At 32.6% G+C, this 25,678-nt stretch overlaps 3 protein-coding genes across 3 annotated transcripts; 2 read left to right on the top strand and 1 right to left on the bottom strand.

The window, feature by feature from the left end:
• Nucleotides 1-1,179: 1,179 nt before the first annotated feature.
• Nucleotides 1,180-3,026, bottom strand: LOC131600169 (benzyl alcohol O-benzoyltransferase-like). Its single transcript, XM_058872369.1, has 2 exons — nt 2,589-3,026; nt 1,180-2,127 (listed from the first exon to the last, which is right to left on the bottom strand). Exons 1-2 carry the CDS (start codon nt 3,024-3,026, stop codon nt 1,180-1,182), a joined length of 1,386 nt encoding a protein of 461 aa, XP_058728352.1.
• A 1,691-nt stretch (nt 3,027-4,717) lies between these two features.
• Nucleotides 4,718-5,971, top strand: LOC131598257 (uncharacterized). The gene is made up of 4 exons (XM_058870874.1): nt 4,718-4,996; nt 5,099-5,210; nt 5,298-5,570; nt 5,679-5,971. The coding sequence occupies exons 1-4, from the start codon at nt 4,718-4,720 to the stop codon at nt 5,969-5,971; spliced, it is 957 nt and encodes a 318-aa protein (XP_058726857.1).
• A 14,571-nt stretch (nt 5,972-20,542) lies between these two features.
• On the top strand, nt 20,543-21,991 carry LOC131598258 (benzyl alcohol O-benzoyltransferase-like). The gene is made up of 2 exons (XM_058870875.1): nt 20,543-20,980; nt 21,056-21,991. The coding sequence occupies exons 1-2, from the start codon at nt 20,543-20,545 to the stop codon at nt 21,989-21,991; spliced, it is 1,374 nt and encodes a 457-aa protein (XP_058726858.1).
• The last annotated feature ends 3,687 nt before the right edge of the window (nt 21,992-25,678 follow it).

Genomic DNA, 25,678 nt, shown 5'->3' on the forward strand with positions numbered 1-25,678 from the left:
AGTTTATTCATAACACCAAAAACCCCATAAAATGGGGGAACTCAAAAATTGTATTGAAGAAGGGTTTTGGAGGGTTTTGAAGGACTTACATAAATTTTTCAAATATCTTTTAGGTTGTTATACTATTTTGAAAATTAAAAATTTAGTAATGATAATAACTCTTTTATCATTCTAAACAAATTTATTTTTTCAAAAAATGTCAAATATTTTCCTACATTTTTTAAAAATTTTGTTTTTGAAAGTCTTCCCCTCCCCTCCTCTCCAAACTCCCAAACATAGCCTAAAATTCCAACACTGTATCTTTACACCTTCTAACTTCTAAAATGGATAACGATTCTCTGCAGTCGTGAAAACACAAATTCACCCTGTCATGATTACATGATTGTTTGATTAACATCTAATGGATCATATACTAAAATTAAGTATTTTTTATTTTTAAAAAAATCAGACATGCATTCAATCTGAATTGTTCTATGAAAATCTAACGGCTGCTAATGCTTTGACTGCGTGATTAGGGCAAACTAGCGACTGCAGATGATCCAATTTCTTCTAAAATACACCCTAGGCATGTGTTATTTGTGTCAAGAAAAAAATAATTATTAAACATGATAGAAATTACAAGACCGTATAAAGTACGGTGTAAGTTTCACAAATGAGTGTAACAATATCATATCTCATTTAAATAACCTAGTAATTATAAGTAACTTTTGTTGTAATAAAGTACATGTTTAAAAGACAATGGGTTTGTTTGGCTGAACAGTTTATTTGTACCATATAGTATAAGTGCTTATCAAATAAGCACTTATAAAAAAAACTTACATAAACTATTTTTCTAACAAAAAAATATAAATATATATTATTATTTTATATGTGTTCTAAATTATTTTCATCAGTTATCTTTGAGAACTTATATATAAAAATAAACTTAAAATTTATTATGAATAATGCTATAAGATGTTTGAATAAGCTCTACGAAACAGTGTCATAAAACTTACATACAATAAGCTCAAATAAACCAATCCAGAAAATCCCTATGTTATTGTTTTAATCATGGTGATTTTTCTCGTATAACATGTAGTGTCTGCAAGCATATATAATCACACCAAACATAAAGAATAAAATTTCATTGAATGATTTTCAATACAAAGTAATTAAATTCAAACAAACATTTTTTAAACACTACATTGAAGAAATAATGATACTAGATTTTGAATCACCCTTAATACATTGATTAATGTTTCTCTTAAGTACACTATCAACCTCTTTTATAAACCTCTCCATGACTAGACTTGGTAGAAAAAACGGTATAACCAACCCTTCTTCTCCTTTAGCATTTTTAAAAGGTAAATGAAAGCTAGCAAGTCCAGGAATACCACCTTCTCCTGCTCTAGCAGGTCCTCCATAAACAGCATTCCCCCAACCAAAATCAACCTCTCTAAATCCAGCGCGTGTCACGTCAGTCACTAGATACGATCCCACGATAGTAAAGTGAGGTCGACTCTTGATCACCATTAAGTCTGCAACCGAATGCATATACTCTTGTGTGACACTAGCTTTTGCTTTCTTTACTAAACTCAACGCGTAAACCAATGGATTTTCAATTAGTTTTCCTGCTGTTGTAACTGCCGCAGGTTTTGCCAAGGTGTTACCGTAGTAACCTTTTGGTAATGGCAGGTTTACTGATTTGCTACGCGCATTGACTACGCATATTATCCGAACTTCTTGGTTAGTAGGTAATTGTAATGCTATTGTACGATAGCGCCAAAGGTAAGCGGAGATGATTTCGAAATTGGAATGTTGCTGTCGTTGGTGAGATGGAAGAAGAGTGCGAATTGCGGCTACCTCGGTGGGACCAAAGAAGAGAGTGTGATGAACAATGTTGTGTAAGGGAAAGATGGTTCCTTTGTTATCAGGTGATTTTTCGTATTCATGATGAGTGCATGTTACTCTTGGGGGATCTCTTGCGTTAAGAAGCTCTCTACACCACACTGGTGAGATTGAAGGTTTGCTCATCCCGCGAGATATTTCTCCTAAGGCGTTCATGAATTGAACTAAACCCGATGCGTCGCTCATTGTATGGTTTAGACGAAGAGCAAAAATGAAACCACCACACTTGAGGCGTGTGACCTGCACATGGTAAAATGTGAGTTAGTTACTGGAAATGCAAATGAGTTAAATACATTAGGTTATGTACATTTTGATCTATCATGTGTGTGTTTGAAAAAAATGATCTATCACAATTTTATCAAAGTCATTATCATTATTTTTCTGTACTAGATCTATGCCCAATCCATCATCATACACCAGCCTATAGGTAAACCATTTTGTTAATGGTTAGCAGAGTTGTCTTAAGTTTTCGGAGACTCGGTGTGATTTAACTATATTTACCTATTGTAAAACATATGTGTTAAATTTTAGATCATGTGCAGCAGTCCATCTTACACACTTAAAGGGTGAGAATAAGAATAATCAACTGTCGTAACTCCAATCATAATTCTTATTTTCATGGAATATTCATATAGAAACTCTAATAAAACCAACAGAATTCATTCTATAAAAGTATCTATGAGAAGATCAATATACATTACCTGAATAAGCAGCAGTGGAGTATTAATCACATCTGAAGAACCAGGAACATCAAAGAGAAGCTCATCCAAACAAGGAAATGGAGGATGAATAGCTTCACCAAAATCTTTCAAACTAACATCAGCGTCAGCTTCAATGAACAATACACCTTCTTCATTACAATCCACCATAAGTTTCCTGCCAGGACCTTCCCTCAGTCTACCTGCAAATGGATAATAAAACACAAGCGTTTTCGCAAGTGCTTTTCTAATAACATCAACAGGGTCTTTCCCTGCCATATTTGGATCATACTTGTAAAATTGTATCACTGGAATTTGAAAACGTAATCCATCTTGGTCATCAATGTCAGAGAGAAGTTTGATTTCATGAGGTGTTGGTTTTGACGGAATTACAAATTCAGGTGCACGCTTTTTCACTGTGAATCTCAGGGATTGGGCCATAATTATGAACCAATGAAATTTTATTTGACAATGGTTTTGGATGTAACATATGGTACATGCAAGTATTGAATATGGAGTATAAGAAAAGAAATTTTGTTTATAAATTCTTTAAAATATTTTTCAGAATATTCATATCTGTATATAAGTCTAATTAAATCAATTTAAACAATATTTAAAACTTTTAACGGTATAATTATAAAATTGTAATCTAGTAGACATGTCCTATCATGATCCAAGGATCAACATAATAAACTACATGAATTCTGTGCAAAGTTTAATGTCCAATGTAACATTATAATGGAGATCGTTGACCTTAATGGATGACAGATATTGTGCTACTCATGCAATAATTTATTCAGGTTGTTTTAGTGATGGCAAAGTTGATGGATTAGATTAATTTAAAATAAATTAGTGTTTATTTTTTAAATTGTTGATTTATAAATAATAATTTAATAGTTGGTTTATATTAATATATTAAAAGAAATATAAAAAAAATAATACTTTCTTGGATTTAATTTGGTTTAACATATAATTTAATAATTGGTTTCATTCATTTTATCCATATCAGTTAAAGTATCTAACATACCTTCAATTTAAATTACTAGATATGGATCAAATATTTTCTTAGTCCATTTATGTTTTTTTTAAAATTAAATAATAAAATATGAGAAAATAGGTGATGCACTAGCTAACAGTTTAAAATATTTTTACACTCATAACTAATCACTATCATGTATCTAATTAAATTATTTTTTTACTTAAAAAAAATTAATGACATAACAAATTGATGACTTTCTATTAGATGACAATGTAAAACTATTTTACACGTCAGTGCCCTACCTTTTAACTCATAAAATATATAATTTAGCAACACTCGATAAATAAAATCTATGATGGTAACTAGAGTGAGGTTGCAATTAAATTCTTTTCTAGTGGAACAAAAAAAATTCATCAATTAAGTGTTAAAAGCAATGTTTTAAAAATCAGATCAGATGTTCAATCGACAATTTTAGTTTAATTAAGATTTTTTGGTTCAACCAGTTAAATCTTCGGTCAAATTAACTATTTTTAAAGTAAATTAACAATATCAAGCTAAATTTTATACATAATTAAGTCACATAACCACATGTTCATAACCTTTCTCGGAAGAGGAAATTAGAGAGGTGGTTTGGGAGTGTGGGGGAGACAAGAGTCCGGGGCCCGACGAATACTCTTTCTTCTTTATCAAGAAGTGTTGGTACTTCATGAAGGAGGATTTTGTTAGGTGTTTTTCGAGTTTTCACTCCAATTCTCTTTTATCAAGGTCTTGCATCTCTTATTTTCTTGCCTTGATTCCTAAATGTTCGAATCCTTTGGGTTTAGAAGACTATAGACCTATTTGTCTCGTGGGATGTATTTACAAAGCTTTTTCTAAGCTTTTGGCTTCTAGGCTCAAGTCGGTGCTTATTTCTATTGTGTCACAATGCCAAAGTGTTTTTGTTCCCGGTAGGAAACTTCTTGATGGCGTTTTAATTGCAAATGAATTGGTGGATTTCGCTAAAGGAAATGGAAACGAATGTCTTCTTTTCAAAGTTGATTTTGAAAAAGCCTATGACAAGGTGAATTGAAACTTCCTTAGGTTCATGTTCAAGAACATAGGGTTTGGGGAGGTTTGGTTGTCTTGGATGGAGGTTATGATATTTTCTACTACGATGTTGGTTTTGGTTAACAAAAGTCCCACGAAGGAGTTTATGGTCGAACGGGGTTTGAGGAAAGGCGACCCTCTTTCGCCTTTTCTCTCTGTTCTTGTCGCAGAAGGTCTTAGGAGTTTGGTTAGCAAGTCGGTCTCAAATGGCAATTTTGTGGGTTTTGCTATCAATAGGAATTGTTTCATTGATATCCTTCAATTTTCCGATGACACTTTGTTGGTGGATGACGGTTGTTGGAAACACCTTTGGTCTATAAAGGCGGTTTTGAGGGGATTTGAGTTGGTATCAGGATTGGGGATAAACTTCCACAAGAGCAAGCTTATTGATATAAATATTAACTCTAATAGAATGGACATGGCATCTACGTTCCTTGCATGCTAAAAGGAAAATCCGGAATTCACTTTTCTCGGCATTCCTATTGGTTCTAGTCCGAGAAGGATATCTATGTGGAAAGGGCTTCTTGACAATGAGAAGAATCGGTTGGAGAGGTGGAGGGGTAGGTTTCTTAGTTTTGGAGGGAGGTTAACTCTTCTCAAATCGGTGTAGAATAGTATCTCGATTTTTATGCTATCGTTTTACAAAGCTCCAGCTATTTTTGTCAAGAATTTCAATAAGATTCAAAGTGATTTCCTCTGGGGAGGTTTGGAGGAGAGGAGGCACATACATTGGGTTAGATGGGAGGAAGTTTGTTTACTGAAAGAGAAGGGTGGTTTAGGAATCAAAAGAATCGACGACTTCAATGTGGCGCTTCTCCAAAAATGGAGGTGGAGGATTTTGGAGGAAAATGACGCTTTGTGGTACAAGGTTCTAAAGGCTCGCTACGGTGATGTTAATTTCAATATGGTGAACAGTTGCAGTGCGATTGAGAAGAGCGACAACTAATCAATTTGGTGGAGAGATTTAACCATAATTGTTTCCAAATATTCGGAAAACCTTTTCATGGATAATTGCCGCTTTCGTTTAGGCAATGGTTACAACACCTCCTTTTGGTATTGTAAGTGGTTGGGTGATTTTTGTTTGAAAGATCGGTTTCCGTCTTTGTTTTCAATTTTTGATTTGAAGTACGCGACTATAGCTTGCATGGGTGGCTGGTTAAATGGTTCCTGGCAGTGGGGTAATTTGGGGTTACCAGTTTTGTCGCATCAGCACGCGGGTGACACTCCACAGCAGGCAGGTATGCTGCTACCTCAGCAGCCCACAACGTCACAACAGCAGCAGCAGTATTGTGACTTGCTGCAATCTCAGCCGATCAAGTAAGGGTTAGACGCGGTGGAATGGAGGTCTGGAACGGATGGACGGTATTCGGTAAGTAGTTTTTACAACTTGCTGAATTATTATCGTGTGCTGTTTGGTCTGGTAAATAAATACGATTCTATTTTTGGTCTAATTTGGAAGGGGGATTTACCGCTTAAGGTGAAGTTTTTCGCGTGGAGATGTTGTAGGAATAGACTCCCTTCCAAAGATCTTCTTTTGTCTAGGGAATTATATTTTCTATTGAAGATCGTAAGTGCGTTTTTTGCGGGATGGCGGAAGAGACGTCGTATCACTTTCTTTTGGATTGCAATGTCGCTCTCCTCATTTGGAGGGAGATAAGAGATTCAATAGGGAAGAAGTATTCTCGTTTCAATTACTTTAAAGAGAGTTTTCTTTCGTGGAGAGCTTTTAGTTTTAGCGCCAAAGTCAAGGTTGGTAAGGTGGATATTTTTTTGTTGGCCACGTGTTGGAGCATGTGGATTTTGAGGAATTGTATTATTTTCAGAAACGATATTTGAAATGTTCTTGATACCGTGTGGAGAATTAAAGCGTTGGTTTGGAGGTGGATGTTCATTGGAAAGATTATTTATCCAAATTGTAACTTCTATGAATTTAGCAAAAAATTCTTTGTTTTATTTATCTTGAGTTTTTGAATTGGTTTGTAATCTTTCTTTTTTAACGAGCATCGTCTCGGTTCTTATTTCGTAATCAGGTTGAGAACCCTTAGTTCTCTTTGCAATATATCTGGCTTACAAAAAAATTAATAAAATAAATATTTTAAAAATTGATTACAAACTTAATATTAAGAGATCAATGGTAGACATAATTACATAATATAATGATACGCTTAGGCTATGTTTGAGAGTTTGGAGGGGAGGGGAGGGGAAGGCTTCTAAAAATGAAATTTTAAAAAAATATTTGATATTTTTTGAAAAAATGATTTTGTTTAGAATGATAAAAGAGTCATTATCATTAGTAAATTTTTAATTTTCAGAATACTATAACAACCTAAAAGATATTTGGAAAATTTATGTAAGCCCTTCAAAACCCTCCAAAACCCTCCTTCAATACAATTTTTGAGTTCCCCCATTTTATGGGGTTTTTGGTGTTACGAATAAACTCAAACCCTCCAAAACCCTCCTACCCAAAATATTTTTATCCTTTTCATCCAATTCTTCCTATTTTCCAAAGTCCTCCCCTCCTTTCCCCTCCAAACTCCCAAACATAGCCTTAAAGAAACAAAAATATAACATAGTGTTATAACTTAGAAATTAGTGTTACACTTTTGTGTTAAAGAATAATTTATTTTTTTGTAAATGAAAAATGTTTTAAGTATCGATGCTAACATATTAATTATTTGAATTTTTTTATCAAAAATATAAATATTGGTCAATGACAAACATTTCTTTCAACTGGGCGATTTTACAAACCTGCTCAGATTCTTAGGTTCGAACGATTTTGAACGGTTCAATTTAATTTTCTAATTTTACCATGATTTTGACCCCCTATGGCTTTTCAAGACTGACCGGAGCGGAGTCACCTCTGATTCTTGGTCCAACCAATTGAGCCGAGCGGTTCAGTTTGATTTTTAAAACATTGATTAAAAGTAAATAGTTCCATCGTCTCACACACAATAATTATGTTCTGTTATGTCTTTCCTTTCTTCATATATGTTATTCTTTATAGCATTGAAGATCTTTATTAACAACTTGACTTATATATATTGTCTAAAAGCGAGTATGATTATACAGATTAGAAAAGTTGTAAGAGAGAACAACCTAGGAACAAGGAGTGCCCAAAAAGCCAAAATAAAATAGTGTACAATACCTAAAATCAAAGAGATAGAAGGAAAAAAAACTCCAAGCAAACTACCACTCTACCAATGAGAAAAAAGTTAGAGCTCTAAAATGAGAACCACCATCAACAAAATATCATCCTCTAAAAGCACGAAGAAAGAACACAATCCTAAAGATTCATATCACAAACACTCGAACTATTATTGACTTAAACAAAGAATAGAGTTTTCAAGTGAAGTAGAAAATGTACGTAAGTAAACTTGTAACTGGCCCATATACCATTTCTAGAAGGGAGAAATACTTTTATCTTTCATATCCTCTTTACTGAAGAAGTTGTTAGGAAAAAGTAATACTCTTGAGAGGATGACCCAAATAACCTAAATAGAAACCATATTCTAATTCAAACTGTTGAGGGACAATAGAATCAAAGTATGTGAATCTATGTGTTGTGCAAGTATAACCTTCTATTGGTTTTGAAGAATACAAATGATGACATTGTTAAGAAGATGATAACTTTAAAAGTCAAACAATTTTTGAGTGTTGATAATTCTCTCCAAGAATTCTTTGTGACAATAATTAAAGGGTGAGTTTATTGCAACTATCCAATAGTTCATGGTGATGGCATCTGATCAAGAAGAAGATATTTCAAGCATCGTCCTTCATAAGATTCAAGTTCCAATTGGAGTGCTAATTATTATTAAATCAAGCAAAGAAACTTGAAGTTTTAAAGTTTTGAAAGTGAAAAAGGGTGAAAGCTCACTTGGCCATGTGCTTAGTATTGTTTAAGGTTGTTTGGGTTGATCCTCAATAACCTCAATTTTAATTTAAATGAAATGTGATTGAGTTAAGCCAGTGTAAAAGCTCTGTTTATTGTTGAAGGTTCATGGGTTAATCTTGTGTGAAAGCTCCAAATGTCGTTGAAGGTTGTTTAGAATGATTTTATAAAAGCTCCAATTTGGTTTTAGTGAAACTCTCAAGAGGAAACCGATAGGGACATGTATAAATCTTTAGTGCAATCTCTATATCCTTTCACTTTTATGTTGCGTATCTCTTTTTTTCATCTTATTTCTACCTTTCCCATGTTATCTCCTTGTTACTTTATATTTTCTAACATAAAAATTTTCATAAAATAAAAGTTTTTATAAATACATCTCAAATTTTGAATATCACAATTCACCCCGCCTCTTATGTTTGCAGCCACTTTCTCAACAAGTGGCATCACAACATAACTCCTTTTATATGATTATTCATCCTATGAGGTAGAAATGACTTCAAACAATTTAATAAACATGCCTTCATCCTTTAATGGATAAGGGCATGCTTTGTGGAAAGAGAGGATAAGAATCTTCATATAGGAGATAAATTATGATATTTAGAAGGTTATGAAAAATGGTCAATTTGCTTCCATACATCTAGTATAATCATCCACTATATAAATAATGGGTACACAAAATTTTACTAGTAACACTAGGGAATAAAAATCTTCACCAATAAAAAAAGCTGGGAAAACACACTCAAACAACACTTCTACAAAATCTAGGTATACCAAAACAACACTGAGAGAAGGTAAAACTAGTCAAACATCATATAGATATAATTAGATAAGTGATAGGAATAATGAACTGAATTTGTAGTTCAAACGAATAATGTTTGCTACACACCCATTTGTCACTCAAACCAATTTTCCTCTTCTTCTATAACAACAATCGTCACTTTTCCTTTTATTGTGTAGATGTTTTTCTTTCATCTTGTTGCCTTATAGTTGTTGTGTTAGTTTTATATCAGGGATTATAAAATCCTTCTTGTTGTTGTTGTGCTGATAAGTCCCACTTTAAGATTGGATCCACCCTACAAATTTAATCTTTCCTTCACAACGTAAGTGGGAAGGAACTCTCTAACCCTGTTGGCCTTCTTTTTACAGTTAATTATATTTTTCAAAGGAAAAGTCTTTGTCATAATATCTAAACCACTCTAGTTAGTATGAATCTTCCTAAGTGAAAATGACTTCGTCTATAAAGAATATCGTATCCAATGATACCGTGCCTCAATGTCCTCTAACCTAGAAAAAATGTCGAATTCTTACAAAGATCTATTTCAATATGATTATCACCGAATAACCCAAACTTCTCTTGCTCAACACCCAACTCTTGTACGAATTTCAACATGAAGCTAGCTGTTAATCCTAACTTACCTATAAAAGATATTGTCGTTACCACATGTGGGAAAATTTCTTTAAATTCAATTCATTTTCTTTAATTAAAATCTCTCAACACAAATCTTGCTTTGTATCCTGGTTGGGATTTATTCTCTCTGGTATTTATTTTGTATACTCGTTTATTCTTGAGTGCTCTTTTCCCTTAGGTAATCACATGATTCTAATTACATTGATTCAAGCTATTCTTTCATCTAATTTAAATTATAATTGTAGCATATGACTTGAACCAATTGCTAAATCTTTCACCTATTTTATGCCTTACCTCTAGAACATATATTAAATATATTTGTCATTATACAAAAAATAAAGAAATAATAATAATGTTGACGATAATAATTCATCCAATAAACATTCATACACACATTGTCTCAAAGGAATTAGTTCTCCTTGGAATTCCTACAAGCTTGCCTCATAATTTCTTGAATAGTAAAAACGTAATAATGAACAGTAGCGGTCAGCCCTAGGTAAATGAAAGAAACAAGAATTTGGGTCATAACCCAACTGGGTCAAACAAACATAACTCAGGCCCAAAACTAACGACCCAAAACTAAATAAAACTAATGCTGCAGCTTCAAACGAAATTCTGGAAAATATGCACTCCGAATATGACTTTGACTCCAACATAAAAGTTGTAGCTCTTTCTCTTAGCTTTCCGGAGATTACTAGAACGCGTCGATCTGATTCCCATAACTCCAATTATGATCATTTTAGTGCAGACTGCTAATGCTAAAAATAAAATGCGAAAATGAAATTAAACCAAAAATAAACTAAATTAGAAAAAAAATTATAAAATATAAAAATAAACAAAGAGAACCATAGAAATGCCTAAGTACAAACATAAAGGAATATGCATCAAAATGCACTGATCAAATTCCCCCACACTTGAACTTTTGCTCTCCGAGCAAAATAAAATCAAACACAAGAAACACACAACATCAGTTACGCATTTCAGGCTGCAAACTCTTCTTCGGTTAAGGTTACATCAATAGGTACTAATCTTGCACACTAAGGATATCGTAGGAACACAATTCTGCAATTGTGCGGTCATAAGCCTCCTGAACACACAAACCACATCGAATCATGTTATTTAACTAACGCCCAACTTACTCATCATCCTCTTTACTCTTTTTCATTCTGGCGCAATCACATTAAGTCCGTTATCCCCACACACTCATAGTAAGGCTATCGGTTAGTGACTCTGATCCTTTTTGCATGGGGTTCTGGTATCTAAGTGGTATACCCCTTTTATTTCCCAATTGTAGCTGCGGGAGATCGGACCGTAATCCGCCCTACCAAGTTCAGCACCAGAAACCTCTGAACCAACTAAAAAAGGGTCTTGAAATCATTTTTTTGTAGGTTATACAACCGTTGGGTTAAGTGGCCGGGTGAGAGTCACCAAACTTAGAAGGTGCATTCCTTTCCTTTCTTTCTTTTTTCAAATAAAACTTGGATCACTCACTTATTTTCATCGGCTTCCTTATGTAGAGCATGTGTGAGATGGTGCCGACTGCAAAGATAAACATCTCAAGAGAAATTAGAGAATGAGAATTCAAGGCTATGTTATACAAGTATCCAAAATAATTTCCATACTCAGGAGACCTACGGTGTTAAAACGATATAGATCTTGTGAATTTTTCCCACGTTTCCACAACTAACCTCATATTAATCTATAGCCTAAACTTTCAAAAGAATGCTTTTTTTTAAGAACTGAAAACAAAACAAAAACAAAAAACTGAAAGAAAACAAAATAAAGAAATGATTCTCTCCCCCACACTTAGAACACATATTGTCCTCAATTAAAGAACATAAATATATCATGAGAGTGAGAGAAAGGAAAGAACACACCCGAGTAGTCAAAGAGGATATGTGATCACGTAAGCAGCCTTTCCCAAAGAGATATATTCTACATTTTCTTCTTCCAAAGTGGGGATCTCATGGAGTAGCTTTGGGTAATGCCCATTGAACTTGAAATTTTTATTAGTGCCTTCGCCTTTTATTCCAGGATCAAAGAAGAACCTTCGATAAATAAAAGTGTTGAATGGGCACGTGATCTTTTCCACAACACCAAATATCAAAAGATTGAGGGGCTTCCTCACTATTTTTGTTTCATCCTCCCCTTCAATTGAGACCCTATGAAAAATCATGGACGGACTAATATCGAAAATGTTGGCCAATGTCCACCCAATGGCCTTCTTATGCTTCTTCAAAATTTGCAAAAGTTTATTTTCTTGATCAAAATCAATGTTAGAAGAAATTATAACCGGTAGCTTTTCATTCATCACTAAATAAGCATATTTAAGATTTTCAGGAATTGGTTTCAGCTTTTGGGAATGTGATTGTTCGATGAATGATTTGTTCCGGGAAGCCGAGGTGTCGAGAGCTTCATCTACATGAATAAATTCATTTGCAATCTCATATGCAGTAAGAATATCATTTTGCAAGGCAACCTCAATTTCAGCACAAATAGAGCAAATTTTAGTGTCAGTACAAACATCACAAGAGTAAACATCATCAAAACCAGACAATGATGGAAAATCATCTGCAAAAAAATCAGTACAAGTATCATCAACAATTTCAGAAAAAACTCTATTTGAAAAATAGATTTCTCTTCCAAGGGTTGTTGGTTTGATCCTTGAGCTTGCTGCATGGCATTCATCAAAGTGACAAGTTGTCCAATTTGTGTTTGCAAAGTTTGAAGAGTAGAATTTATTTGTTGTTGATACTGGAGATTATTTGCAACCATTTGTTTGACAATATCCTCTAGTGAAGGTTCAAAAGGTGCAGAGCACACAACCTGAAATTCATTCAGATGCTTATGCGGATCCTCACCTGCAAAACCATTAAACCTAGGCAACAAATGTATTAAACCAGATTTCAATTCAAAAGGTACATCAATATCAGGGTACTCAATGCATAAACCATTATAATTCGCATCAGGGACGACCAACTGTCTCGAAGTTCTTTGTTCAGCCATGGTTTCAACAAACACAGAAATACCAACTATGTCCCAAACAGGCAGAAACAAATAGAAAGAAGGAAAACGATTAAAATAAATTAAGAAAAATATAAAAACACAAAATTTAATCTTATTAAGAAAAATAAGAATTTTGGGAATTATTTTGGAATTTTATGAAACTATGAAAACGGTAAACAATTCATAAAAAATAGAAAAACAACGAATTTGCGATTTTGAGAAGTACTGTTCGTCGATTTTTTTCTGACTTTATGGAAAAAATTCAGATTGATTTGAAACAGTAGCTTTCAAACTTACCTAATAGGCTGGAAAACTTATCACTGTACTGCAACCGGAATTGCAACCCTGAAAATCAATAAACACAACAAAAAAAACAAGAAAAATCCTAGCAAGAACACTATACATATGAATCTAATATCGGTTAATAACAACAAGAATCCCTGACAACGGCGCCAATTTGATCCGCTGTCGCGCACGGATCAAAAACGAGTATTTTTGAAAACTGTAGTTAACGGTAACGACAACTAGAGTTTCGTATCGCAAGGACTCTTGTTTTGATATTACCTAATAGAAATCTAATTGGGGGTTTATGGTTTTAGATCTATTTATGAACAATAGAGCAAATAAGCGATTAAATTAAGTGATTATAAAATAAGTAAAATGACAATTTGCTGATTATCCATTCCTATTCGATTATAATATCCATTGACAAGCGCAATTGATGGTATAAGTTGTATGTTCCTATTATCCGAATTAAGCAAACATGATTAAGTTTTATGAATTAAGCAAACATGAATTAAACGGACACGATAACGAATTAAGCAAACGATAATGTGACTATAGTTAGGATCATACAACCAATCGAATTAAATCAATATAGTCTATACAAATCGAATTAAGCAAACAAGAGACATCGATTAATATTGAAAGGAATAGAACTGAATTATAATTATAATAACCTCAAGGTCGGAATCTGAATACAGCAAATTGTCTCAAAGAAATTAGTTCTCCATGGAATTCCTACAAGTTTGCCTCATAATTTCGTGAATATTAAAAACGTAACAATGAACAATATCGGTTAGCCCTAGGTAAACGGGAGAAACAAGAATTTGGGTCATAACCCAACTGGGTCAAACAAACATAACCCAGGCCCAAAACTAACAATCCAAAAGTAAATAAAACTAATGCTGCAGATTCAAACGAAATTCTGGAAAATATGCACTTCGAATCTGACTTTGGCTCCAACATGAAAGTTGTAGCTCTTTCTCTTAGCTTTCCGTAGATTACTAGAATGCGTCGATCTGATTCCCGGAGCTCCAGTTATCATCATTTTAGTGCAGACTGCTAATGCTGAAAATAAAGTGCGAAAATGAAATTAAACCAAAAATAAACTAAATTAGAAAAACATTATAAAATATAAAAATAAGCAAAGCGAACCATAGAAATGCCTAAGTACAAACATAAAGGAATGTGCATCAAAATGCACTGATCACCCATACTATTACTAGAATGGTTTTATCTCCATTGGAAAAACTCAGTTTGATGGACCAGGTAACAAAGGGTGTTATGAATATTGCGTCACTTTTTTTCTCCGTTGAATTGTCAACTAAGGAGAAAAGTGAAACCGAGGAGAAATCCTTGAGAGAGGCTTGACATATTTGATGATAAGGTTTGCGAGTCTTCTATAGACTTGATTTCATGTACCATGGTTGAATTACCTTTTTGGCTAGAATCTCATTTTCTCCTCTTGCTTGTGGTTTATTAATCCCACATTGAACACATTCCTTCTTGGTGTTTCTCTGGATTTTTGTCTTGAATAGGCCATGACGATATCTATGGCAAGAGAACTCATAAAAAGAAAGAAAGCTATGGGATATGAGTTTTGAGATGCAAGAATTAGGGAGAGAGCATACATATTTATAATGTGCCTTCTAAAGATTTAATCATGTATTTCTGGAAATCAATCAATGAGGATTGTGGTAATTGAAAATTAAATCAAATTTTTTTCAGATTGAGTGTGCCAATCGATTGGCTAAGGGATCCAATGGATTGGTTCATCAGATTTCATAGGATTTTGTGCGTTTATCGTCAATGTTGGAATTTGATCTGCTTGAGGCACAAGTTTGGCTTGGATTTGATATGAAATTTTGTGCGCCAAGCTCTTCCAATCGATTTCCATAACGCGCCAATATGTTGAGCTTACGTAGTTCATCCTCCTACCTTGGTGCATGTTGGGCTTTGTGTTCGATTTACTTATTTTCCGCACTAGCATTATTTTCACCCCTTACTATGAAATGCTTAAAAACTCATATTTATCATTAGTAAAATAGTTTATTAAGATTAGTACAAAATTAAAGCCAATATTTTAAGGGTTTAATCAAAGTTATCTCATTATTTCAGCCTTTAAAATGATGTATACCTCATTTATCGAGAGTTCTTGATAGGCACTTCCTTTGAAAACAGAAACACAGGTCAAATTATGATGTATCCTTCTCTACACATTCTTGAATGTGAGAGTTGGTAAATAAAAAGATGAATAAGTTCGTCAAAGACATATTCATTCAATTGATCATTAAGGATCATAAACCTTGAGATATTCTCAAAATAATTGATATGATCACTACCATCATCGTACATTCTTTGATCAAATACTTCATAATTATGTATACTTGTGAGTATACTATAGCTTTGCACAACTCTATTGATAATCCTCTTAAAGCTTTTTAGCTACAAAGTATGTTAGGTAATAATATGGACACAAACATGTCTAGAAAGGGGGAGATTGAACATATGTATTCTCAAAAAGACAATTTCAAAAACATTTTAGGTCCAATAACGAAATCAAAGATTTTAAAATACACGGAAGCAAAATACAAAACTAAGAGAGTTGGAAGTATCTTAATGAATTAGTCCAACCTAATAATTACAACATATCACTAAAGGCACGATAATTTCTAGTGCAAGTCAATTACAAGACAACAAAAGCCACTTTAAACAAAGCAATTCAGAAACACTTTACGTAAAAATTCATTCAAGTCATAATTAGATTTATGATGATCCAATAGTTTTGATGCATCGTTGACCTAAGCTTACACATTAGACCACTATAAGCAAGATCTAACCTAAATTACATACAAACAATGTGATAATGCAGTAATGTAATAACTATAGTAATGGATGCAAATAATTAAAGAAGATAAGGGAAGAATAAAAAGATACAAAGAGATGTATAGTGGTTCGGCGTTTGTCAAGGATTTTCCTAATCCACTCTTAAATGATGTTAAAACCATCGAGAAATAACCATGATCTTCCACTATTTGGTAAGTTTGATACAAGCATTTTCAATAAAATATCACACGATAATTTCTTCTATTGATGTAGATACTCAAACTGCTAAGAAAAACAAGATATTTAGTATTCTTGATCCAATAAACTTGTTATCCCCAATAACATGCCCTAATTTTTAGTATGTTGCAATCCACCTTGATCCCACAAGTTTCTTGTCTGAGAGATTTTCCTTTAGCTAAGCGTTCAATTAGATAACTCCCAAAAAAAATTTGTGACCAATCATTACAATATTTCCACCAAAGTTGGACAACACCAACTCTGCCTCACAAACAATTTGTACTCGATTTTGCCTAAGTATTCCACGGAGTATAGTAAAGTTATCCTCTTGATGAATAATACAATTTCTAAACCGCAATCAAGAAATGATCTCTACACTAGTTAAAAATAGTAACCTTCACACAAAAACATTAGATACCCTAATGTACCACTAGTCTCCCCCGAACATTAAACTTTAGAGATGAAGGTCAATAACAATGGATAAGGACTAAGGTTGAAGATGGTGAACAATGCAAAATAAATCTCACACATCTACTCCATAATTCACAAGATAACAACAAGGAATATGGATGTTGGTGAATTAAGAACACTCAAGGTTTTCTCAAATTTCTGGGTAAAATGGGTGTTGGACCTTGATGGTTATTAGGAGCTTGATCAATCATGAATCATTACAAGGTTGGCCAATTTGGAGATTTTGTTATTGATTAATTTGATTTGAGCGTTTATTTGAAACTTGAGAAAAATTGAATCCGATGAATTTCCATAGCGCACTATATATAAACGTACAACATATTGCTTGAGCTCTAACACTCCCCTTATATTAAATACTTACTACATGTAAATATTAATAATATCTCGATAACTTCTCCCATTTTGACAAATATCAAAAAGAGAAAGAAAAAAAGAGAAGAAAATGCAAATACTAAATCCATGATAACATAAAAGCCAAAAATAGAAATGCCACATTAGCGAACCAAAGCACCACAAAAATTACGCACGATACCAACTACCGCAAACAACACAATTTCAAAAAAATAATCAAGATTAAAGAGACAACATAGAGAAATCATACATAGATACCAAGAAAATGTGGCTAAAACTTGTCACAAGATGCATGGCAAAAATATAATGTCAAATAATATCCAAAATATCATCAGATAGTATCAAAAAACAATAATTATTAGAATGCAAATGTCATGTTATACAATGCATGAAAGAGGTAAATAGTGGTAAGTCACCTGCAGGATCGAGAGTGGGAGCAACAACTGTAGGATCATAAGTGGGAGCAACAACTTTAGGATCAATGTTGAAAACAAAAGCTGAGTTGCGAACGTATTTATTTTCACCTTTTAAAGAATCCACTTCAACCATGACTCTCGCTTCACTTGCTTTCATCTCATATTTGATCTCTTCTTGCATCTCTTCCTTCTCCCGCTTTTGTTGCTAGATCTTCAATGTGACCCACAATCTGGTCTTCTCAATTCTGATTATCTTCCATGATCTTACTAAGCAAGTCATCAAAGTATGATTCTGCATCATTAAAAAGTAACCCATCAGATGATGAACTAGCTTCATCTGTGGAACTCGCTATCTTCTTCTTCATGCTTTTTTGGAATAGGACGGACTTGAATTGAAAAAGATACCTGTCTCTTGCCATTTTTCTTCTCAAATTCATTCTTTTGTGGAAGACTTGAGCTCATTGTGATAACGGTTGAAGAAATGAGTTTGATGATATGAGATGATGATGACAAATGAGATGAGATGATGAATAAATGCGATGATAAATGATAAGAGGAAATTTTTTGAAAACGGCGTTTAAGGAAAAGAGAAGAATTAATGAAAATGATTTGAAATGAAAATAAATAATTGGAAGAGGAAAAGAAAAGTTGAACGGTTAAAAAACGCGTGACCTTTGGTTTTATGATTCAAATCATGTTGTAAGTGTGATTCGTACCATGCTTTTAAATTTTTTTAAATAAATGGGTTTGTGATTTGACTCACGTTATACCTGTGACTCAAATCAGTCTTCACAGCACCAAACTCAAAACGTTTTTAAGTCTTATGATTCAAATCATGTTTAAATGGTAACTTGGATCTTGAAGCACAATTTTGAAAACTTCTAATGTATGAAAAATGACTTCAATGAAATAAAAAATTTAAGTGATGATTTTAATGGAAAATAATTTTGATGCAAATGCTAAAATAAGTTTGAATACAAGAATTAATTGATGATTCATGAATGGATGAATAATGAGAACGTAAATACAATGAACACGCGAAATAAAGTAGATCGATGCATGAGACAATTGAATGATTGAAACATGATATACACAAACATATCACATACACATACACATTTCAAACAGATAATACATCTAGGCAAAGAAATAAGTTGACCATGTATACAACAAAAAGAATAAAGGATGGTTGGAATAATCATACCAATTTGGACGATCTAGGCTTAACTTGCCTCACACAAAAATGATTAGTAATTAGCAACATAATATCATAAGATAAAATGTGATCAATCATAAACGAATTGGATACAAATCCTCTTGCACGTCTGAAAAATACTGTCAGACCCTCCTTCATAAAAATTCAGATGAACTAGTTTGACAGATGTTTTGACCATCTTTGATTGACATATCTTGACACTCTCAGATAACCAATTAAACTCTTTGACGATTATAGGCACTTCAAGGAACATATTTTTACCCTTGAGTCTTTTGTAATTATTGAGAACTCAAAGAATATTTCCAATTATAGCCACAAACTGCCTTCATAGTCTTTTTACGATAACCTTGAAAGAGTAGGTCACTAGAAGATGCTTTTTCTTCTTTCTTTAATTAATCTCTCAAAAACTTCAAGCATGTTGACTTATGAATGCATGTTCATCTTTAAGTAGGATTGATTAAAGACAAACTCCAAGACATTGTGCCAGGTTTCCGGTTACGCTGCACATACCTCAAACTGTTGTCAGTTCAAACGAATAAGCTTCCAAACGAATAGAAAAACTCGTCTAGGATAAACAAAGAACCATATCCTCAATTTTTGGAGTTGGACATAAAAGGCATTGTTAGTTGATTTTCAATTGTGTTCATTGTGGTTGAAAGTGATGTGTATTTAAAAATAAATATGTACTTTGTGAAGATTTTAAAACAAATTACAGAGGTTTGTAACCCCCGCTAAATATATTAAGTTTTTTTTAAAAAAAATATATTTATGAAATAGCTATAATTTTACAAATAATACATCAAAAATATAAACTAAAAAAAGCTTAATTTATGATATATATATATATATATATATATATATATATATATATTCATACTCTAAAATGATTAATTATACCATAGTTAAAAGTTATATAAATAAAATCAACATAATAATAAGAAAGATTATATATAGTGATTAAAAATTAAACTTCTACATTAAATAATATAATTAAATTAAAATTCTATATAGTGGTTGATGATTGTATTTGTATATACTCCTCTAAACTTAAAATGTTCAGTATATATGAAAAACAAAACTTAAAAAATGAATCTTAAGTTTGTGAAGCAAATGATTTGAGTCGATTTCCTCGTGAATTTAAAATAAATCGACTTTGAGTTTAAAAAAAGTTTGTGGCGAACTCGAGTCGAATTATAGTTGATTCAATTCTTAACTAGTCGAGTTGAAATTAGGCGAGTTCGACTTGATCCAACTCATTTCCAATTATATTAATATCCCATAATTTATTCTTTATAATGTAAATAAAAATTGTTGATATTTCATTTTCAACCACTATTTTATAAAAGTCCCTAAATTTATTCTCTATATTGTAATGAATCATAATTGAAGAAAAAAACTTCTATGTTGTAAAGTCTTAACCCGCAGGAAAAGCCGGATAAATTGAGGGATTAGCATGTTCCATGTTCATTATTCTCTATTGATTATGTATATTATTAAGCTTGAAGAACTCAAGGATTACCATCTGCAATTTAAATGATTCCCATTTAATTACGTGTAATATGCTCAAGGATCTCACAGATTTGCCATGTATGTTCCACTTCCAATATTTATTGTATTGCTATCTTAAATGTATTAGCAACATTTTAAAAAAAATGACTTCATTGGAAATAAATTATAAGCAAAATCAACACGTGGTTTTATAAAAATAGCACCATGAGATAACAGAAGACTAAAAATTTCATCTTATATATATACACACCATCTCCACTTTCATTAGTTAACAATTAATCATGGCTCAATCTCTGTTATTCAAAGTAAAAAAGTGTACCCCTGAATTTGTCACTCCATCAAAACCCACACCTCATGAAATCAAACTTCTCTCCGACATTGATGACCAAGATGGGTTACGTTTGCAAATTCCACTGATACAGTTTTACAAATATGATCCAAATATGGAAGGGAAAGACCCCGTTGATGTTATTAGAAAAGCACTTGCTAAAACACTTGTGTTTTATTATCCATTTGCAGGTAGATTGAGAGAAGGTGTTGGTAAGAAACTTATAGTTGATTGTACTGGAGAAGGTGTTTTGTTCATTGAAGCTGATGCTGATGTTAGTTTGAGAGATTTTGGTGATACTCTTCTTCCTACATTTCCTTGCCTGGATGAGCTTCTTTATGATGTTCCTGGTTGTTCAAACGTGCTTAACGCTCCATTGCTGCTTATTCAGGTATGAAATTGTTCTCTTTTAATTAGGCAATACTTGTGTTCAATAATAAGATACTTGAATTGTAACCATCTGTAGGTAACACGGCTCAAGTGTGGTGGTTTCGTTTTTGCTATTCGTTTAAACCATACAATGAGTGATGCATCTGGTATAGTTCAATTCATGAATGCCTTAGCTGAAATATCTCGCGGGAGGAATGAACCTTCAATCTCTCCGGTGTGGTGCCGAGAGCTTCTAAACGCAAGAGACCCACCCAGAGTGACCTGTATTCATCCTGAAATAGAACATGAGCCTGTAAACAACAACGGAACCATCATATCCTTAGACAACTTAGTCCAACGCACTTTCTTCTTTGGTCCGGTTGAGGTATCCAAAATTCACTCTCTCCTTTCTACCAACATGGTATACAAGTACACCAAATTTGAAATCATCACCACATTTATTTGGCGTTGTCGTATAATAGCGTTACAACCAGATTTAGACGAAGAAGTTCGTATGATGAGCGTAGTCAATGCACGTGGCACATCGTTTAACCTACAACTGCCAAATGGTTACTATGGTAATGTTATTGCGTATACTGTTGCAGTGACATTAGCAAGAAAATTAATTGAAAATCCGTTGGAGTATGCATTAAATTTAATTAAGAAATCAAAAGCTAATGTCACCAAAGAGTATGTGTATTCATTGATAGATTTAATGGTTATCAATGATCGACCTAGATTTTCCATGAGGGGATTGTTTGTAGTGTCAAATCTTAGACATTCCGGATTTGAAGATGTTGATTTTGGTTGGGGGAAAGCTGTTTATGGTGGACCAGCTAATGATAGTTCTTTTCCTGGCATTGTTAGTTACTACTTACCATTTAAAAATGCTAAAGGAGAGAAAGGTTTGGCTATACCAATGCATTTGCCAGCACAAGCAATGGAGAGGTTTGTTAAAGAGTTAGATAGTGTGCTTAAGAATAATATTAACCAGGGTGATCCAACATCTCGTATCATTAAATCGTTGTTGTAGTCTTTGTGTAATGTTGGTTTGCTGTGTGATTGGCTGCGGGGATGTCTTTTCCTTCAGCTTGTTTATGTCGTTGTTGGTTGATTGTTGTAATTCTTTCTTTATTTTTTGTTTTGTTCGTTTTGTTTCTTTAATTTGTCTGTTTGTTCTTTTATTTTCTGGTATGACACTTCTTGTGTTAGTTGATTAGGGCATTTTCCCCTTCCCTATTAGCATATTATTTCATCATTCAATAAATTTTTTATCAAATGTTTAAGGAACTTTTTTATACCATAATTCTTATAATGGAATTTGCTATGTGTTGCATGAATAAAATCACAATGATAGAAACAATGTCGTATCTCTTTTAATTTGATTAGCAAATTTAAATATATTTGTTTGTCAAACTAATTATTTATCATCAGTTTATGATAGGTCAGTTCATAAGAATTGAATTTTGTAATCTCAAGTAACAAATTTTAAATCTTACCTAAGATAAATGTAAAATGACGACCAACTTTATTGTTCAAAATAATTTTTTTTATCTTTCATTTTGTTAAAGACAATGTGTTATTTATCTTTTGAAATATCTATAGCCTTAAACCAACATTCATTCCTAGTCATTAGTTTTTTTGGGTGAATAACCAAAGTCAGAAGAAAAAAGAAATCAAAATTAGACAAATATTTGCAAGCCTCATAAATGTCATAATAAAAAAAAAAAAAAAAACTAGCTTTGCATTTCCATTGGAGGAGACTCTAAAATTTTGATCGAAATGGAATTTTGAGATTTGCTAAAATTAACCAAATAATCAGTACTTCTATTGTACATCTATTGCCTTCTTGCTATTTATGAGTTATTTGAACATTCTGCAACACATTGATAAGATAATGGATTCGATTAATTATAGAATAGAGGATGTTCCTTTTAACATAAGACAAACAATGCAATAAAAATGCAGTATTGAAAAGAAAAAAACCAAAATAGAGGATGTTCCTCTTAACATATGGCAAAGAGTGCAATAAAAATGCAGTTTGAAAAAAAAAATACCATTAGAAGTTATATGAATCAAGAGTAAAAACTTCTTATATATCAATATATGGGGGTTTTGAACGAACAAACAAAGAGAAATTAATTCTAACAAATTTAACAAATAATTAACTAATTAATAGAATAATTAGGGTTGTTTGAGTTTAACCACCTTCCTTAAACTGCTGTATATTAATTATTCCAAGTTTTCTCAATAAAAAAAAAAGGACCACAACACTCGGTGAAACATTTGAAACTTGATTAAGAGAGTGTATTGCCGTGATTGATAAGTGTCAAAGAAGAGACTCATATTAGGGACGGAGCTACTTGTAGTACTCTGTGGGCCTATGCCCCCACTAACCTATTACACATTTGTATTAATATTGATTGCATATTTGATATTTGTCCACAAATATTGAATAAACAATGTCAGTTTAATTCATAAAGTGATACATATTTGATTTGTTGCTTTGAAATACACACAAATATACAATTGACTAAGTATATAATTGAGGAGCACAGATCCATATCCATAATTGAGTTCAATAATGACTTAGTAATATTTGCCTTTATTTTTTGTAATTATTGTCATAATTTCTAAAGACTAAAAAATTATTATACTAATCATGTTTTTTTATTTTAAATAATACACACTTAACTTATAAACTTATATTTGAAAATATAATTTAATTAGTATGTATATTATCAAATAATATAAAAAATTATAAAAAATATTCAATTAATTATCACAAAATAAATATTGTACAGATATTTTATAGGAATTAGGTCCGTATTTGAGGGCGTGCAAGGTGGATTAGCGTTTAGGCTCTCAAAATTTTTGCAGTTAAACTGTAACTAAATAAATTTCATAAATCTTTGTCACGGTTAAAATATGATTAAATAGGATCTCTAATTATTTTATCATGGTTGAATCATAACTACTACACATGGCCTCAGAAAACTTGTGACGTAAGAATTATAAGAGACCTAATAATATATATTTGCCCCCATACTCTTATTTTTCTGGCTCCGTCCCTTATAAATAGGCACTTGTTAAACTTTTAATATAAATTCCACAAAAATAACCTTCAACTAGTGATAAGATTGTGTTTTCTGTGTGTTAACCACCTTTTTCTCAATGTAAAAGTTCAAAAGCAATGAGAAAGAAAAATAAGTTCATCAAGCGAGCCTCAAGTGAGACCAAGGCAAGTTCGCCCATCAAACCAAAGTCGAGGGCCAAATGAGAAGAAACAAAAAGTTTCCAATCAGAAAAAGCTTCATGCTCGCCTAAGACCATGTGCAATGGTGGGTTTATTTGAACTCAACACCACAAAATCATGTGCAATGGTGTGTGTAGTGTAGTGTTGAGTGTGTGTTGGAGGAGAGAGATGTTGAGAAAACTCAACACCATGTAAACTGACGCAGGGGCTGACGTGGCAGCGGCTGGTTGGTTCAAGACTGGCGCGTGTGGGCCACGCGCTGGCAGTGAGAGTGGGTCATTTTATCACGCGGAGAGAGAAAGAGAAAGGGGATAAGTGCAGCCACGTGGCTGGTCTTGATTGGCTGGCCAGATTTTTATCCATTTAATACTTTGAACTCAATTATTTCGTTGCAAATTAATTTTTTTTTTTTACCAAAATTCATGATTTTTTTTCTCTATAAATAAAGACTTGGTTCATTTGATTTGGACACAGAAAAAAAATCAAGTTTTTCACTATCTTTCTCTATTATTATCTTTCTATTAGTGTTTTTTTTGAAGTTAAGTGTCTTTTTTAGTGAAATGGATCCCAATAATCATTTTAACACTCAAAATTCTGCTAATTTTCCATTTAACCAAAATCCCAACAATTTTCAAAATCTCAACAATTATCAAAATCCCAACTATTATCAAAATCCAAATCAATTTTTCAACCAACATCCTCAAAACATACCTAATTTTGGTTTTCCACCAAATTTCAACCACAACCATACTCGACCGAGGTGTTACCCGCTTTTGCAAATCATGTGTGTGCTAGATCAGAGTTCCGTGATCCAAATGTTCATCAAGAATTGCAAGCCGATCTAGTGAAGCACATATGGACAAAGTTTGGAATGTTCCGTGATTGAATTATTTGTGTGTTGTATTGCATTTTAAATTATTTGTATCATACTAATTACGTTACTTGTGTGTTGTATTGCATTTTAAATTATTAGTAACGTACTAATTACGTTAATTGTGTGTTGTATTTTAAATTAATTTAAGATGATTTGTATCGTATCCAATTAATTAAATAAATTTTGTTTTTATTATAAAAAATTAAAAAATAAATTATTAAGTATTTATTATTTTAATTTAATTTTAATCGATAATTGTAATTTTATGTAATCATAAAAATAAAAATAAAATTTAAATAAGAATATGAAAATAAAAAGTGGTGGGGTAGGGTGTTGAGTGAAAACCCATTGGAGAGGGTAAAAGTTAAATGGGTGTTGAGTTATTAGGTGGAAGAAAGAGAAAATGATGTGGAGTGTTGGGAGTTGAAAAAGTGGATGTTGAGTGTTAAAACCATTGTAGATGGTCTAACGAGACTCGAGCGAGAAAGCTCGTCCAGCGAAGACCAGTGAGCATTTATGCATTTATTTTGATTTAGTTTTATTTGTATTAAAGGATAAATATATTTTTGGTCTTTATAAATATTTCAAAT

Source organism: Vicia villosa, linkage group LG4 (assembly GCF_029867415.1).
Source record: "Vicia villosa cultivar HV-30 ecotype Madison, WI linkage group LG4, Vvil1.0, whole genome shotgun sequence".
Classification (NCBI taxonomy): Eukaryota; Viridiplantae; Streptophyta; class Magnoliopsida; order Fabales; family Fabaceae; genus Vicia; species Vicia villosa.